At 39.2% G+C, this 19232-nt stretch overlaps 1 protein-coding gene across 8 annotated transcripts in view; it reads right to left on the bottom strand.

The window, feature by feature from the left end:
- Positions 1 to 19232, bottom strand: part of LOC132815081 (focal adhesion kinase 1) — a 557743-nt gene that overhangs the window by 347548 nt on the left and 190963 nt on the right. Inside the window, exon 1 of one of the 8 annotated variants that reach the window (XM_060823813.1) lies at positions 18694 to 18973. The exons of the other annotated variants lie outside the window; for them this stretch is intronic. Within the exon in view, the coding sequence (XP_060679796.1) occupies positions 18694 to 18739 (46 nt within the window). The 5' untranslated portion in view covers positions 18740 to 18973. Of the gene's footprint in view, positions 1 to 18693; positions 18974 to 19232 lie in introns of those variants that run through there. 8 annotated transcript variants of the gene reach the window in all.

The raw sequence follows: 19232 nt of genomic DNA, 5'->3' as shown, positions 1-19232 counted from the left end.
GGGTTGTGCACTGCTATTAACTGGGAACCAAGTTATGTTGCAGAAAAAGAGAAGCTGAAATTCTTTGAGAGGAAGATAGAGTTTAAGAATTTTGTGGCTGTGAATGATATGCTGAATGGACTGTTAAACTAGTTTCTAAGAACTAACTCAGTTTATCTGCTCACTTAGTAATTCGCAGCTTATGGATTGGTTAGCTCACTTTGTGGATGGCTAGTTTGCAATGCAGAGTGATGCAAACTGGGTTCAATTCACATTATGGCTGAGGCTACGGTGAAGGAATCTCCTTTTCACCAGAGATATGGTGACCCTCAGGTTAAATCAGTCATCTCTCTCTCTCTCTCTCTCTAATAAGACAACAGCTCCGTAGTCTGTTAGGACTTAGCTGCTTCATTATTGTTTGCCTGCTGATTCACATTCTCCTAATTCTGCATTTTGGAGTAGATATTTGGCTAAGATAGTTTTTAATGTATGTTTTAATTGGCTTTGATAGTAAAGATTATTTTGTTTTAAATTGTAAAATTTTGTGCAAAATTTACTTTCAGTAAATAAGTGATTTTGAGTTATGATACGGGATTGAGTATTTTAGGCTTATATAGTGTGTATTTAGAAGGATGAGAGATCCAACTGAGGCTTATAAGGTACAAAAGGGACTGAAAGTGTAGGCATAGAGTGATGTTTCATTGTGTGGGGCAAACAAGAATGAGAGGTCACAATTTTAGGATAAGAGTAGCAGATATAAAACAAATGCGGGGAAATTACTTCTCTCAAAGGGTCATGAATCCATGGAATTCATTACTCTAGAGTGTGGTGGATACTGAGACATTGAATAAATTTAAAGAGGAGTCAAGCAGATTTGTAATTACTAATGCCTTGAAGGGTAACGGACACAGGCAGGAAAGTGGAGTTAAGGCTAAGATGAGCCATAATTGTATTAAATGGTGGAACAGGCTCGATGGCCGAATTGCCTACTTCTGCTCCTAGCTGTTCTGTTCTAAAGGAAGAAAGCTGCTATCCTTACGTAATCTAACCTATATACAACTCCAGACCTATAGCCGTGTAGTTGATTCTTAACTGCATTGTGAAATGGCCCAAGAAGCCATTTAATTGCATTACAAAAGACTGCTCACAAACAACCTTTAAGGAAATATGATTTGGAGGTGCCGGTGTTGGACTGGGGTGTACAAAGTTAAAAATCACAACACCAGGTAATGGTCCAACAGGTTTAATTGGAAGCACACTAGCTTTCGGAGAGACGCTCCTTCATGAAGGAGCATCACTCCAAAAGCTAGTGTGCTTCCAATTAAACCTGTTGGACCATAACCTGGTGTTGTGAGATTTTTAACTTTAAGGAAATAGACTTCTAGAGGCTAAAAGACGTCGAGGAATGAGGAGAACATGGGAAGAAGGTATTGAGAGAGAGATTCAGCCATGATCATGTTGATTGGCAAAGCGAGATCAATGGGCTGAATGGCATTCTTTGCTCTTATGTTCTATATTTCCAACCTTCTGAAGGGAAATTATGGACTGTTTTGACCCCAGAACATGGTAATACTGGAGAAACCAAATCTCAGGGTGAAATTGTCTTGATGGGTGATAAGTTTTATTTTTGTCCTTTTTTTTAAACCATAGAAGCCAGTCATTAACCATGTTCATAAGAGACTGTCAATGTAATTTTAACAAACAACATGAACTGTTGGAACAGTATCATGATAACTGTGAAAATAAGTCAATCCATTTATCCCAGTAATACACTTATACACCCAAACCTCAATTTAAAACGACACCCATCTTCTTGTTACTTGACAGTTGTAATCAGTTTCCTTTCATCAAATTTCCTACATTCACTGTTTTCTTCAGTTAATGCCTCTCCGAGACTCTGAAAACAAACCGCTAATTCAGCTACTACTTGAGTTGGTTCCCTAAATCCCTGTTCTTCAAAACAGCTTTGTTGGATATGGCATTCTGAAACTCCTGCCATGTTATGCTTCTGAAACTACCATCTCACTGATCTCTTAAGCATCTCAGGACTTCAACTCCGCCCTGACAACTTACAGTCTGCTAATGACAAGACCTCTGCCATTTTGAGCCTTTTTTTCCCACTCCAAATTAACCATTTTCTCGCTCTTCCTCTCTCTGTGCCTTGGTGGTTATATAATTCAAGTCAGGAAATTCCTGAGCAATTATCTCCTAGATGGGTTGCTGTTCATTTAGCTGCAAACACACTTCTAAGAAATGCTGTTTTGAACTCCATATTCAAAATTAGTCTCTGACCTTTTTAAAAATGTCAGACTTTCACAGAACTGACGAACTAAAATCAATTTTTCCTACACTTCAGAACCTCTTCTCAAACTATTTTCATTAATATGAGCCTTCATAACAGGTTATGTAATGAATGTTGGGTTTGATTACAATATACCCATATCTTATGACTAAATTAAATAAAACTTGCAACTTGGGACGTTTACTATCCTAACAAAGTTGGGTAACTCCATCTGCTTCTTCCTAGTGAGTCATAAAGAAATATAGTTAGTTGTCTTCACAAACAAAGCCTCACTTACACAACAATGGAGGGCAAATTGAGAGATGCTGAAAAATATCTCCAGCCTGGAAGGAATCAGATACAAAGCAAACTCACCACAGTCAAGCACAAACAAACCACTGCTCTGCCCCACACTGAGGTTGCTGAATTGCACCAACACAACTGCAATAGCATCCTTACTGAAGCACAAAATCTGACACATTGAGCCCAATCTTCACTCTTTGTAAGTGGGCGGGTTTTGAATGGATTAAAATCAGACAAATTATTTGTTACTGAGATGTTAGCAAAAGTGTCGTATGCAAATCATCGTAAACATGTACTAACAATTGTCGGTATCCCTTCGGCACAAATAACTTTTCAACTGAAGTCAATGGACAGTAATCAAGAGAAAGAATCTGCTGATTTTTCTATTCCTCACCAGAGAACTAAAGCTAGCTGCAGTGGCCATTCCTCAAAATCTGAATTTATTCATTAGTGACAACTGCACGTGTACTGAAAATGAATTCAATGTTGAATCTAAGGTTTGGGGAAAAATGATTCATCATACTAAACACTATTTGTTTAATCAACTAATTAAATCAAGGGAGTAGAAATTATATGATAGCATCTGGGATCACCTTTTTTTTAAAAAAAGACCACTTGATTTCGACTGTGATTATAGTTGACTGTGGATAGAAACAATCACATCCAAGATTAATTCAAATCCAGCTGGCATGGGAGCTACTATGATTTCAAAAATTGAGCTAATGAGATAGTAAGAGAGCAGTTGACACTGATGTCAGAGAACCAATTAATTGTGTCAGATGGGGGTCTTGTGGTGCAGTGGTAGTGCCCCTACCTTTGAGCAAGGAGACCTGATTTGAAGTTCCATTTGCTTCAGAGGTATGTAACAGAAAATATAACGGACTTATCTCAGTTGGGGGTCTTGTGGCAATGTGGTATGCCCGGGACGGATGCCACAGAGTGGCAATAAATTTTACTTCAAGAAAATTTCTTATCCACTTAACTGACTTTATGAATGGACATGCACTTTTTAAACTCCAAATGGCCACTCCATTTTATAGCTTTTATTGTTCTAATGAAAAACTTGTAAATAATCTATACATTCATATTCATTCTTCCTGAGATTGAAATACCTGAAAGTGCTGTGTAGCAAAATTATAGAACATTTCACATTTTTTTTTAAAGTAGTACACATTGCCTTACGTAAATATAACATCTATTATATAGAAGCAATATTTCACTAACACAAAGCTTAATGCCCAGTTAATCTGCTTTTTGTTTAGGTTAAGACGATTTTTGTTGTCCAGAGCACGAAATAAGTTTCTGCCTTTCGGTTACTGCCATGGTCTTAATCTGCAGTTAAGGCCACATCCACTGAGCAGCACGGTGGCTCAATGATTAGCCCTCTGCCTCTCAGTGCTAGGGCTCAGGGTTCGATTCTAGCCTTAGGCAGCTGTGCAAACTCCAAACAGACAGTCTCCCCGTGTCTGCTTGGGTTTCCTGCAGGTGCTCTTATTTCCTCCCAGAGTCCAAAGATGTGCAGGTTAGGTGGATTGGTGATGCTAAATTGCTCAGTCTCCTGGAATATGCAGACTAAGTGGGTTAACCATGAGAAAATGCAGGGTTATAGAAATAGGGTCGGGGTGGGATGCTTTTCAGAGGGTCAGTGTAGATCCGATGGTCCTAATGGCCTGTTTCCAAACAGTAGGAAATCTATGACTCAAGACAGACAGGATCTCCCTGTATAGTACCTCAGCTACTCATAACACCTTGACAAATGCAAATATGCTCATTTTAAGTTGAGCCCATAAAATTCCAGCCTAGAACTATCAGCTTGACCAAGTGAGAAAAGCCGATTCCATTTCTGAAAATAAAATTATTTTATGGGATGTGAAAGCCTCCGACAAGGCCAGCATTTATTGCACATCCCTATCTGCCTTTAAACAGAGGGCAATTGTAGAGTCTACCACATCATTATGGGTCTGGAGTCAGACTGGCCAAACCAGATTTTCTTCCTAAAGATGAACTAAAAGGGTTTTAACAAAAATAACATTTCGTAGTCAACCACTGCTGAGAGTAGCTTTTAATTTCAGAATGGTTAAATGAAGTTAAATTCCATCAGGTAGGATTTGAACCCAGTGTCAGAGGTTGAGATCTTTGGAACTCCTTGCCACAGAGCTATGACAGCAGAGTCCTTATGTATATTTAAAGCTGGGATAGATAGATTCTTCATCAATAGAGGAATCCCTGTTGCCTGTGTCAACACCTAAAGAACATTATAGGATACAAAATGAAGCAGAGCAAGATAGTGGTTAAGATACATCCCTCCCTGATGTGCTCAATGCTTTCTGAGATCACTTTGAGCAGAATGTTAGCGACGCGATGGCGCCTGTCCGGACAGCCCTAGGCACACCTGTTCCCTCTGTCACTGCTGCAGATGTCAGACTGACCTTCTTGGGAGTCAACCCAAGGAAAGCGACAGGCCCGCACTGTGTCCCTGACCAAGCACTCAGATCCTGTGAGGATCACCTAGCGAAGGTATTCACCGACATCTTCAACCTATACCTCCAATAAGCTGAAGTCCCCATCTGCTTCAGGAAGATCACCATCATCGCTGTACCAAAGAATGCAATGTGCCTTAATGACTAGTGGCTCTGACCTCAATAAACATGAAGTGCTTTGAGAGGCTGGTCATGGCCCACATCAATTCCAATCTCCTACAATTTGCCTACCAATGTGACATGTCCACAGCAGATGCCATATCCCTAGCCCTACACTCACCCTTGGAACATATGGATAACAAGGATACCTGCTCATTAACTATAGCCCCACCTTTAACAACATTACTCCCTCCAGACTGATCTCAGAACTCTGTGACCTTGGTCTCAGCTCTGCCATCTGCGATCGGATCCTCAGCTTTCTGACCCACAGAGCGCAATCAGTGAAGATGGGTAACTGCACCTCCTCAACAATAACACAACACTGGAGCCACCCAGGATTGTGCCCTCGGCCCCCTAGTGTACTCCCTGTACACCCACGACTGTGTTGCCAAATTCCAAACCAACGCCAGCTACAAGTTCGCTGATGACAAGACCATTGTAGGACAGATATCTAACAATGATGAGTCAAAGTACAGAAGGGGGAGAGAGAGTTTGGTGACATCGTGCAATGAGAACAACTTCTCTCTCAACGTCTGCAAAACTAAAGAGCTGATCAATCAGAAAGAGAGAGAGAGAACACGCCCCCATCTACATTCGCAGAACTGAGGTTAAGAGAGTGGAGAGCATCAAGTTCCTCAGAGGGACGATAGCCAACCACCTGTTCTGGACTTCCCATGTAGATGTGATGGTCAAGAAGGCACAACAACACCCCCTATTCCTCAGGTAGTTCAGGAAATTCAACAAGTCCATAAAGATCCTCACCAACTTCTACAGATGCATCATTGAGAGCACACTGTCCGGGTGCTTAATGACCTGGTATGGCAACTGCCCTGTCCAAGATCGGAAGCAACTATAGATGGTTGTGTGCACAGCACAGACCATCATAGAAGCGAAACTCCATCGATGGACTCCATTTACATGGTTAAGTAAAAAATGAGGTCTGCAGATGCTGGAGATCACAGCTGAAAATGTGTTGCTGGTCAAAGCACAGCAGGCCAGGCAGCATCTCAGGAATAGAGAATTCGACGTTTCGAGCATAAGCCCTCCTGATGAAGGGCTTATGCTCGAAACGTCGAATTCTCTATTCCTGAGATGCTGCCTGGCCTGCTGTGCGTTGACCAGCAACACATTTTCAGCAGCATCCATTTACATGGTTTGCTACTGCAGAAAGGCTGCCAACATTATCAAATACCCATTGCACCCTGACAATAATTTCCTACAATCTCTTCCATCAGGCAGAAGATACAGAAGCCTGAACATATGCATCAGCAGGTTCAGGAACAGTTTCTTCCCTACCATTATTAGACTGATGAATGGACTCTCTAATGTTAAATAATGCTGATTTTGCTAATGCTGATCTCACCTAGCACAAGCTCTGTGCAATATAATCTAAGTCTTTTTGATCTGTACATCCTTGCTTACGATTGCTTGTACTCTTGTAAACAAAGCTTTTCACTGTACCTTGGTACATGTAACAATAAAAATCAATCTAGGGTTACAGGGAAAATGCGTGAAAGTGGATGCGAGAAATATCAGATCAGCCATGATCTTATGAATACCAAAACAGGTTCAAGAGGTCTACTCTTGTTCCTACTTCATGGTCTTAACCATCACCAATGAGGCATGCAACCACTTCACAATGTTGCGTTACTCTAGTGTAGCAGGTATGATATTTGTCTACAACTAACAAGTCCCCAGATCAAAACCAAAAAAAAATAAACATTGCTAAAGCTTAGACATCTGCCTGGGAGGTAAAGATGTGTAAAGCCCTACCACACATCTCTCATTTATTTGACTATTTTGGTGAGTTAGCAGCTTAGAAAAAAAACCTGAAATATTTGTTGCAAGGGGAAAACATGAAACCTGTTTTCTCTGTTCAAGACAAATTTATGGCTGGTCATATAAATGAAATTGTGAATTGCCTCAACATTCTCAAATTACATTAAGTGATGTTGTGAAAATGTTATGTGACCTATTGAATCATAGTGGAACTGAACTAACAAAATTTGACAATCTCGCTGTTCTGAACCTGAACTGCTCTTTTCCTGCTACACTAGCTAGTTGCTTACAAGATTTCCTATAAGTATGAAGCATTGCTGTCCAGTCCTATCCTAATGTCCACAGGTTAAAAAATAAGTGCACAAAATGTGTATTTGACAGAATGAAAATAGAAAAATGTTGAAAATTTCAAGCTCGGGAACCTTTTTTCCCTTCAGCCTCTAGCTCACAATCTTATTCAAACTCACAGTTCCCTCAATGACCAGGATTACCAAAATGATAAAAGGAAAAATACTATGGATAATGAAAATACGAACAAAAATGCTAGAATACTCATCTCATCACAGCTGCTGCTCAATTTAAATACTTCCAACACTTATTATATTTGCTTTTAATTCCTTGTCTCATGGACAGCATTTACAATTAGGAGACTCCATCTGTTCGGCAACTGGCTTACAATTTTCCATAGCCCATCTCATTTAATGCCAAAATTTTGAAGGGGGTGTTTTCCTCTCTCATTCTGTCTCCTTCCAATTATTTGTACCTAATTATCTCCAAAAATCACTTCAAAAAAAAACTTTGTATTGACTCTTTGTATGTGTAGTGTGGGATACCTACTCTTCTGTTGTTAACAAGAATGTCAGTACTTTGTGAACACAAAGTCCAACAGTGCTTTTCTGAGGTGGGCCACATACTTCAGGAAACAGTGCTCCGACCTTTTCTTAAAATGGTGGTCACTGTGGTAATAAAATGCAAATGTCAACATCAAGCATTCACAATTAATTATGGCACAGCGGGCTACAAAACAAAATACTCTCCTAATCTGACTCATGTGACAAACCATGGGTGTAACTGGAAAGGTAGGCCTCTCTGACTACACTAGACTGTCTTACTCTCATTAGCCATTTTTCCAAATATTTGGACTGAGACTGCACAATACTGCTGAATTAAAGTTTGATGCCGAAAATTAAAGCTTGTGTTCACAAGGATCTGGATTTGGATGATACATTCCTTTCAAATAAACTCTCTGGTCTACATATGAGAGTTAGAAATTGATGTGAGAACAGACCCCAGCATCAGAACACTAGCACTCTAATCGACATCAAAATCCAGGTCTACTGTAATATACCTAAGTTTATCCTCACAAATTACTAGTGGTCAAACTTTGAATCAAGATGGGCCTTCAAACCATCTGGTCTCATTCTTCTAGGATACCAAGCTTATTCACACTGTAGTCATCTGCTTCTTTAATAATCACCAGTCACATGTGGCTAATCGAGAATCCAGATGCAGCTAACTGCACTTCTGGTTAGCAAATAAAAATGAGTAATAGACAGGTTAATTGGAATGTGATTTTAATTTTCATTTTTTGGAGAGTGTATTCCAAAGCTGTTCAGTCAGAAAAGGAGATACAGGACTGCTTTTGATCATTGGGTGTGCTATGGTTGCTGAATAATTAAGATACACTGGAGTTGTACTCTATGCGAGATGTTTTCCACTGAAATCAGTGTGTGTGGTTGAAACAACGTGCAGTAGCCATACCTGTGACTAGCCAGCAATTTTAACTGGTTACCACCGGCACTTAAGAGGATCCAGTGTCCTCCTGATATTTTCTGGCAGGTTTCTTCAGGTAATACTTGACACTTATGAAAAAAAAATTTAATAGCATATGTTCTATGATTTTCTTCACAGGCTATGAACCTAAGCTCTTATTGGGTTTATTATTTCACTATCTGCAAATTTTGTTTTGGTTTTACTTTCACTTGTACTTCACTTCAGTCCTTCTGAAAAATCTATAAGACAGCGGAGTCTTAACCACATTATTTTTCATAACTTTTCCCTGTATCATCAAGAATCACCATCATTGTTTTTCACTGTATAACCTGCCTCCTGGGTCTCATCAACATAAATTGTCGAACATATTTTAAGTACCATTTGACCAATGCAACCTGCCCCTTGACTTCAGTGTGCCATCTGGATTTGAGCACAATTCATTTGATAGTGAACATGTTTGCTTTCTTACTGCTGCCTCACACTACTTCAACATAATTAATGACAACCAATATCCCCCAAGTCTCTCTCAAATTTTCCTTCAATAAACTCTAACCAAACTATTAAATACTTGATAGAGTTGAACTAGTATAATACATGATTTGGAGATGCCGGTGTTGGACTGGGGTGTACAAAGTTAATAATCACACAACACCAGGTTATAGTCCAATAGGTTTAATTGGAAGCACACTAGCTTTTGGAGCAACACTCCTTCATCAGGTGATAGTGGAGGGCTCGATCATAACACAGAATTTATAGCAAAAATTTGCAGTGTGATGTAACTGAAATTATACATCGAAAAATTGATTGTCTGTTAAGCCTTTCATCTGTTAGAATACGGTGATAGTTTCACTTCTTTCATGTGTAAATCACAAAACATTTTTTTTAAAAAGTTGCATTCTCGGGTTAGCTGTTAACAATGGTGATAGCTAGACAACATGTTGAAGGTGTTAGCCCCCTGTGTTCTCTGTCTATGACCTGATGTTTAGATTGTTATCTCACTTTTTAGATTAGAATCAGAGTTTTACATAAATTCATGCAGTTTTTGAGCTCCGAGTTCTACATGAATGTATGCAGTTTTTGAGCAAAGTGCAATGTAATTCTGCAAGTACAAAGTCAGCACAGAAAATATATGTGTGCATGTGGGTCTTTGCCTGTCTGTGTGTCTGTCTGGGGTGGGAATTGAGTGTGTGTGTGTGTGTGTGTGTGTGTGTGTGTGTGTGTGTGTGTGTGTGTGTGTGTGTGTGTGTGTGTGTAGTGGGCGCAGATTGTCTTAAGTCTGTGAGGGGGTGCATGTGAGAGTGTGGGAGTGTGTGGGTGTCTGTGTGCGCGAAAGCTAGTATGTTTCCAATTAAACATGTTGGACTATAACCTGGTGTTGTGCGATTTTTAACTTAGAGTAAGAGCGGAAAATGTGTTACTGGTTAAAGCACAGCAGGTTAGGCAGCATCCAAGGAACAGGAAATGCGACGTTTCGGGCCAGAGCCCTTCATCAGGATTTTTAACTTAGTATAATACAGTATGGCTCAGCTCACCAGTAGCACACAAACTCTTATGTCTAATTAAACCAAAATAAATTTGAGAATCAGATGGTGTATTGCTTTGGTGTGAACTGTCAAAATAAGGTTAATTTATTAAGTGCTCTTGTGGTGCAATGATAATGTCTCTACGTCTGATCGAGGAGACCTAAGTTCAAGCCCCACCTGCTCCAGAGGTTTGCAATAACATCTATGAACAGGCTGATTTTTTTTTTAAAGTCAATGATACTGTGCAACTAACAGGGATCCACACAGTAAAGGTTTCATCAATGGAATCATTTGGAACACAATTTACTGAACTTGCCATTATTATTATTATTTTATTGATATCCAAAAAGTGAGTTTATCAATCAAAATTTAAAACAATGCTCCAACAACTAGACTTTTAAAAAAATATTTTAAACTCCAATAAATACTATTTAAATACAATTGCTTGGTCAGTTGTGAAATACAATTTTGACCATGAGACATACCACAATCGGACAGCACTGCCTCAACACTAAGCTAACTGTTTACAAGACTGGCAAAATTATGCAGACCTACAAATAAATCACAAAACAGAAACAGAAAACCTGCCTATGTTGTTTATCCCTCACATCAACCAAATCCCATGAGTCACAAATGTAGCTTCAGTTTCTTACTAAAGCAGTAATTACATCACATGCAAGCACCTAACTCTGCTCAATGTATTTCGGACTACTGAATGAAAAGCAAACAGAATATGCAAGTAAAGCTGCAATTGCATTCCAAAAAGTTGAAATTCAATTTCAAATTCTTTTATCTTCTGACTGTAAAAAAGAGCATTTACAGTGGTTAAAAAGTAGTTGCTCTGTCATCAGTAACTTGGCTTCCTATTTAGCATCACTAGCAATTAGGAAATCAAACTTTGGGAGTCAAACTCAACACACTTGTCCCAAAGAATTACAAGCATTCAGTAAATGATCAAAGCCAGTAAATGATTAAATTCTGAATTTTAGTCTGAACCGGAAATCCCAGCTGTTGATTAATCCTCAAACTAAAACATACGCTCTCGGTAAGTGCTGAATCAGACTGTCTCTTCTAAATAATCAAATAAAATGCATAAATCTAAAACCTAATCAGTCCAAGTTATATTTAGACAGCTGGACGGCAAGCCACTACCAAAACTGTAGCTAAATGACAGATTCACAAAATGCCAAACTGCAACATTAGCTTGTATTTATACATGCCTTTAAAGTATTAAAATATCCCAAAATCCTTCACAAAATGATTTGAAGTTGGATACTAAACCACATAAGGAGATATCAAGGAAAATAACCAAAAGAACAAAAAGAGTAATACCCTTCTGAAGCATCAGTGAACTCAAAATGTAAACTGGTTTCTTTAGGTATAAAGAGCGGTTGAGTAGATTAGCATTATTTTCATTAGAAAGGTGGAGGTTGGGGGTGCAATTGAGGTCTACAAAACCATAAGAGGTATAGACAGGGTGAACAGCAAGAAGCTCAAGAAGCTCAAGGTAAGAGGTGAAAAGTTTAAGGGAGCTATGCATGCTAATTTCTTTATGCAGAGGGTAGTAATTGCCAGGAACGCATTGCCAGCAGAGGTGGTAGAGGTGGGCACGATAGCGTTATTTAAGATGTATCTAAACAAATACATGAATGGGCAAGGAGCAGAGGGATACAGATCCTTTAAAAACAGGCACCAGGTTTAGATAGAAGATCTGGATCAGTGCAAGCTTGAAGGGCCAAAGGGCCTGTTTCTGTGCTGTAATTTTCTTTGTGTATTTTTCTTGTTCTTCACAGATGCTGCCAGATCTGCTGAGTTTCTTTGGCAATTTCTGTATTTGTTTGTATCGGATCTCAGCATTCTCAGTTCATTGTTTTATTTCTAAATGACCAACAGCTTAGCCATAAAGATAGATTTTCTGAAGGAGGAAATGGAGGTCAAAAAGAGGAGGGGTTTAGAGAAGGAATTAAAACTTCAGTGCCTAGTATTGAAAATGTAGTCAGCAACGATTGAGCAGTTAAACCCAAAAATCTTCCAGATGTTTGTGGGGTTGGATGAATAGACAGAGATAAAGCAGGCTGAGGACACAAATGCATGTGAAAGAAAGTGTGGACATTTGAAAAATTAAAGTGTTAACTCAGCACCAATACAGATCATGAGGCTGTTGTGCAGTGGTTGTGTCCTACCTCTACTACTAGGAGGCTTGGGTTCAAGTTTTGCTCAAGGTCTGTAGTAATATATCTGAAGAAATTGACTATAAACTATCTACATGAGAGAGTTCATACAAGCAGTGACCCAGTCAGCAAACTTTTGGATGACCACACGTTTAGGCAGAGCGTAACGTGGGGTGCCAGCCAAGTGTACATTAAAATAATAGCTATGACGATTTCACCAATATATACAACTGAGTCAAGGGTCAAATTGAGCAAAAATACTGAGGTAGAAATAAGCTATTTTAGTGATGGTAAGATGCATGGTCGGATGCTCGTTTCAAGGTCAAATACAGCACTAAAATAGCAAACAGTTGTCAGGGTTAGTGATGGAGTTGGTAAACAGGAATTTAGTTTGGACTGCAGACCAAATAGAATAATCTCAAAAATCTTCTGATATTTAACTGGAGAAAACTTCTGCTCAATCTACAAATATCAGGTAAGCAGTCTGATAATTTAGTGGTGGAATAGAGAAATGCAATGGAAAGGTAGAATTGTGTGCAGAAGCTAAATACAGTTGATGCTGGAAATCTGAAAGAAAAACAAAACAAAATGAAGGAAATGTGCAGAAATCAGACAATATCTGTGGCAAGAACCCAAGTTCACATTTCAGGTCAATGACCTTCCATCAGAACAGAGGAACACCGAAATATCAGAGTATTTAAGCCAGTAAAGGGGTAACAGTGCAGGAAGAACAAAGGAAAAGTCTGTGATGGAGTGAAGGACAGGAGAGATTTTATGATGCAAAATCCAAAATGAGCAGTCATGAATATATTAAAAAAATGACACTTGCTATTAGACTAAACACCTGCAGATGATATTGCCAAGGGCAGCACATAAGTGAGAAATGGGGAAGAGCATGGTAATTCCTTGAGGGACACTGGAACAGGAACAGGAACAGAAGTCATTGCAAATAATACCAACACTATAAACAGATGGAGAAAATAATAGGAGCCAGTTGAGTACAGCCCGACCCAGCAGAACAGCAACAGAGAGATATCAGAAGAGGATGGTGTGGTCAGTAATAAAGGCTCAAGACAATTTGAGGAGGACAGGATATACTTCACCTTTGTTAGAAGGACATCAGATTAGACGTCATTTGTGACTTTCAGTACTAGGAGTGACAAACTACCTGAAGAGATTCAAACCTGAAGCTTGGAATGATAATATATTCAAGAACATTGGAGAGGAAAGGGAGATAGGGATCAATGGGGGTTTTTTTTATTTTCAGATGAATCATGTCAACAGATTCAGAGAACAGTGGAACAGTCCCCGAAGAGCGATGGCTGCTAACATGTGGTCCTAGAAGGGAAGTTAAATAGTCGGCAGTTTAGTGGGAATTGGGTATGTGGGGTGGAAGAGGTCTCATGAACAAGACAAATAGAGGTGAGAGCTCAGGGCTAAAATAGGAGGGAACATTCAATGAAGTTTCACCCACTGGGTTGGTAGGTAGGAGTGGCATAGACAGTGGATCAGATAGCCTCAATCTTAGTGACATAAAAATTCATGATATGCTACATCTTTGAGATTATCGAACAGAACCTGGACTGAACAAGCCCTTTAAATACGGTGCCTTCCCAAAGTCTATGCACCATCTATAAGGTACAACTGATGGAATACTCTCCACTTACTTTGGATACATGCAGCTCCAACAACATTCAAAAGGCATCATATTCAAGACAAAGATGCCTGCTTGATTGGCAACCCATGCACTCCCTCCGCCACAAGTGAACAATGACATGACTGCATACCACTTAAAAATGCATTGTAACAACTCAGTAAACTCCCTTCAATACCTTTCAAAGTTCGGTTTCTATGATTTAAGAAGTTAAGGGCTGTAAGAACATCAACACCAGATAATAAGACGACTGGTGGCGTAGTAGGGGACTGTCAAAGAATACAGGAGAATGTAGATAAGACTGGAGAGTTGGGCAGAGAAGTGGCAGATGATGTTCAATCCAGGCAAATGTGAGGCAATGCATTTTGGGAAGTCTAATTCTAGGGTATTGAGAATAAGGGCTGTGAAGTCATGTTAAAATTGTACACAACATTGGTTGGGCCGCATTTCCAAAAGGATGTGGATGCTTTGGAGAGGGTGCAGAGAAGCTTTACGAGGATGTTGCTTGGTATGGAAGGTGCTTGGTATGAAGAGAGGTTGAGTAGGTTAGATTTGTTTTCATTAGAAAAAAGGAGATTGAGGGGTGACCTGATTGAGGTCGACAAAATCATGAAGCATATAGACAGGGTAAATAGAGATAAGCTTTTTCTCAGGGTGAAGGATTCAATAACGAGAGTTCACGCTTTCAATGTGAGAGGTGAGAAGTTTAAGGGGGATACACGCGGCAAGTAACTTACACAGAGGGTCTTAGGTGCCTGGAATACGCTGCCAGCAGAGGTAGTAGAGGCAGGCATGGTAGATTAATTTAAGATTCGTCTCGACAGATGCACAAGTAGGTGGGGAGCAGAGGGATACAGATGCTATGGAATTGAGCAACAGGTTTAGACAGTGAATTTGAATCAGCTCAGGTTTGGAGGGCCGAAGGGCCTATTCCTGGGCTGCAAATTTTCTTTATTCTTTCTTTGTTCTACCATAACCTGCAAGCTCTCCTTTCAACAACACATATCCTGACTTGGAAAGATATCACTGTTCCTTAACTGTCACTGGATCAAAATTCTGGTACTCCCTCCATCAATACACTGTGGGTGCACCGAGACCACATTGGTGACATAGTTCATGATAGTGGCTCACTAATGCCTTTTCAAGGGCACTAGCTTTGGCAGCTATGCTCACAATCCACAAATAAATGTTTTTAAAAGTTGAAAAAGGTCATTTCAGGAAAGTACAAAAAGACTTTCAGAATGCCAAAGAGAAAAACACAATTAAAATTCAGGAATCTCCAATGAAATTGCAGGTACAGATGGATTTTAGTATCATTTATATCTCAGACAGTGATGACCAGTGCTGCGTAGGGGGTTAATTAGAAATGATATCTTCAATAAAAAGCAATCATATTATCATTTGAAATTTATAGACCTGTAATTTGCAATTGAGAATTAGGATTTATACATACATGTTCAGATTTCCTACCTTTAGGAAAATATTGTATATTGGTTGGTCTATTGGTGTATTTATTTTGCCTTATTCGTTCACAGAATGAGGGCATCGCTGGCTAGGCCAGCTTTATTTCCTATCCTTAAATGCCCTCAAGAAGGTGGTGGTGAGCTGCTATTTGGAAGGAAGTTCCATGATTTTGACTGAGTTACTGTGAAGGAACACTGACTTAATTTGAAGTCAGGATGATGAGTAGCTTGACGGGGAACTTGCAGGTGGCCATATTCCCATGCATCTGTTGCCTTTGTCAGTCTAGGTGGTGCAAGTATCAAACGCAAAAAATGTTGGAGAAACTCAGGCAGTCTGACAGCATCTGTAGAGAGAGAAACTGTTAACTTGAGTCCAACATGAATCATGTCAGATTTGAAATCTTTACTCTGTTTTATACTCTCCACAGATGCTACTGGACCTACTGATTTTCACCAGCATTGAGTATATTTGTTTCAGAGTTCCAGCATCCACAGCATCTTGCTTTTATTAGAGCTAGAGGTATCTAGTTTGTAAGGTGTTGTTAAAGGTACCTTGGTGAGTTCCTGCAGTATTTTGTGATGGTATACACTGCTGCCTCTGCATGTTGGCAGCACAGGGAGCGAATATTTAAGTCCAAGATTTGGAAATGAAGCATCCCCATGTGGCAAACATTGATGAAAGCCAGGTTCTCTCAGTGGAAGGAACGTAGAAAAACTCTAGCATTCCACCAACCCCCTCTTTAAACATCACTTGTGGCCATGTGGCAGGAGCCTCAATTAGACTATTCAGTCACCAAGATCCACAATTCCAGAGTGGAAAAAAATCATCTTCAATCCTTACTTAAGAATAATTTTGAAGATCATGGATGTGGTGTCATTCAAGCAGATTGCCTTGTCCTCGACAGTGCAACGTTTCTTGAAAGCTGTTGAATTCAACCAGTCAAATGGATAGCATTCTATCACAATTCTGATTTGTGCCATATGGATTGCAGACATGCTTTGGGGAGACATGAGGCAACTTATCCACCACACATTTCCTAATCTCTGACATGCTCTGGTAGCTACAGTATTTATATGGCTAGTCTGGTTGAATTTGTGGTCTATAGTAACTCCATGGTAATAGTTATAATTTCAGTGAGCAATTCAGCAATGGGCTTGTCATTGAATGTTATGGGGAGACAGTTAAAATTCTCTCATTACAGAAGTTGTCCATTTTGCCGAGATTTCCCCAAAGAAACCTGCATGAAGAGAGAGTTTTAGCTTCAATACAACATTTTCCAAAAGGACATTTCCCTTAAAAGATTTGCTATCATTAGGAGATGGGCAAAATGACCATTTTAATAAAAAGTGTTTTGGTTTGTTTTATTTAAAATACTGTGAATTGTCTCAGCCTTCGTTGCTTAATAGTAATGGCTGTCGAAGTATGAGGTCTTCAGAACAAACTGTTGAATGCAGATTTACCTGAACGCAAATTTTAAAAGTAAGTATTTATTGATTATAAATAAAACCTTGAGTTGTTGGAACATAGACAATAAAAGCAGGAGAAACTCAGCAGGTCTGGCAGTACCTGTGGAGAGAAAGCAGAGTTAACATTTCAAGTCTAGTGATGCCTCTTCAGAACTAGATTTGAAACATTAACTGCACTTTCCCTCCCTTGATACTGCCAAATTTGCTGAGTTTCTCCAGCAATTTCTGCTTTTGTTTTAGAACTTCAGCACCTTCAGTTCTTTGTTTTATTTTGGAACAAATACAAGCTGCAATGTAATTTAACAATCCACAAATCAATAAATTATACATTAACATACGAATCAGGAGGAGGCCATTCAGCCAATCTCGCTATGCAATTCAATAGGTTTATGGGTGATTTGTTTATGGGTTTAAATCCACAGTTCCACCTACCCATTAACCTATGGCAAAGTTGCATGAATTCAGATTTAAACAAGTGATGATAGAATTCAATGGAGTACAACACATACTTCCACTAAGCTGTGCTAACTCAACATTTTTACAATTATGTTTTTTTTTTAAGCTGTGCCTGATCGCTCTCTGTCTGGTTGATGTTGTGCATCCAGAAATCTCGAGAAAGGTTTTTGTTAAAAAAAAGAGCTTCCATCTCACTGAGGTGGCTTCAGGTAAATCTGCATTCAAGAATTTGTTCTGAAAACCTCATTTTGACAACTGTGACCCATTAAACAGGCACTGAGACAATTCACAATATTTTAAATCAAACAATCCAAAACACTGTAAAAAAAAGACGTTTTACCCAATGTCCAAATGTTAGCAAATCCTTTTTTAAAAAAAATTCCAGGATCTGGATCCATATCTTTGCTTAAAATAATCAATATTACACTGAGCCAAACCCTATCATTTTATCAAGATTCAATGAAATCTGCCCACTGAAATTTGATGTTTATTGTTTACAGATAAATAGACTGAAATGGGAGGGGAGGCATTTCCTCTACACACCCTTAGCCGAAATAATCACAGGTATAGTGCATATGAATGCTTATTAAACACTGCAATTTCTTCAATGGAACACCAGGCCTGAAGTGTTGCAGAGCTAGTCAATATTTATTAGAATAGAGTGGCTGTGAAGTGTAAGCACTTATTTTTCTTATTGTAAGTAAATAAACACTACTCTGTACTTTAATACCTTTAGATAGCCAATAATTGAGTAAATTTAACATTGAAAAATATTGACATTTTAAAAAACTGTAGATAGCAGAAGGATTCATGAAGCAAAAAAGTAACAAACCTTCGCTTTGGTGTTTAATTGTTAAGAAAATTAGAACTGTCACATTTATTTAGCCAGTGACCCGACAGAGGTAAGGTATAACAACAGAGCACAGATTAACTTTTCACAGAAGTGCTTTAAAAAAAATGTTCCAGGTAAATGAATTGTCAACTATTTGTGTTAACAAATGAATTTAACAGAACAAGGTCAAAGTCAGCATAACAAACCAAGAAACAGTTGTCAAAAAACAAAAAGATATTTCCCCCAAAGGCATTTAGAGAATAATTCCTCAAAACAAAATAAAATGTATTTTGATCTTTTTTAGCAGTTGCTACATGCCAATTTCTTTTTCTCTGTTCATTAAATAGGTAGGAATTTCTTTATCTGTCAATACCTCTGGCCCAGCATACTGGGAATAGACTGCAGCCGCTCCTCTCCATGCAGACGATAACTGCCTCTTGGAACAGGCCTTGCTGCCTTGGCAGCAGCGTACACGCTAGCTAGGCCACAGCGTACAATGTCTCAATTCAACACTGTCAGTATGGGCTCCAGCAGGGGGCTGGGAAGGCACTTCAATGTGTTCAGTCTAACACAAAAACCCTGCTTCCTTTCATTTGCGCCTTCACATTTGTTCTCCTATTACAGGTTCCGCAGCCGTGTTGAACAGCATATGATTTCTTCAACAAAGAGCTGCACCAAATCTCCGTCAAGTTTCAGATTCTCATCATGCTTCTCGTATACGCAAAACATCCTTGCAAACTGCTAAAAGGCACCACTGTAGCCTGCAGCCAGTTCCATTTGGAGTTGATTAGCAAGGACCTTATTAATATGCTAATCTCACCCGCAGACTCCTGTTTACAAAACTGACAAGCGAATTCAACGATGCCTCACTGCAAATAAAATCTGACCCGGCTCATGACTATGTTTTCAGAT

This window comes from Hemiscyllium ocellatum, chromosome 4, assembly GCF_020745735.1.
Source record: "Hemiscyllium ocellatum isolate sHemOce1 chromosome 4, sHemOce1.pat.X.cur, whole genome shotgun sequence".
Classification (NCBI taxonomy): Eukaryota; Metazoa; Chordata; class Chondrichthyes; order Orectolobiformes; family Hemiscylliidae; genus Hemiscyllium; species Hemiscyllium ocellatum.
The sequence above is the reverse complement of the archived record's forward strand: the minus strand, read 5'-3'. Positions and strand labels throughout refer to the sequence as shown.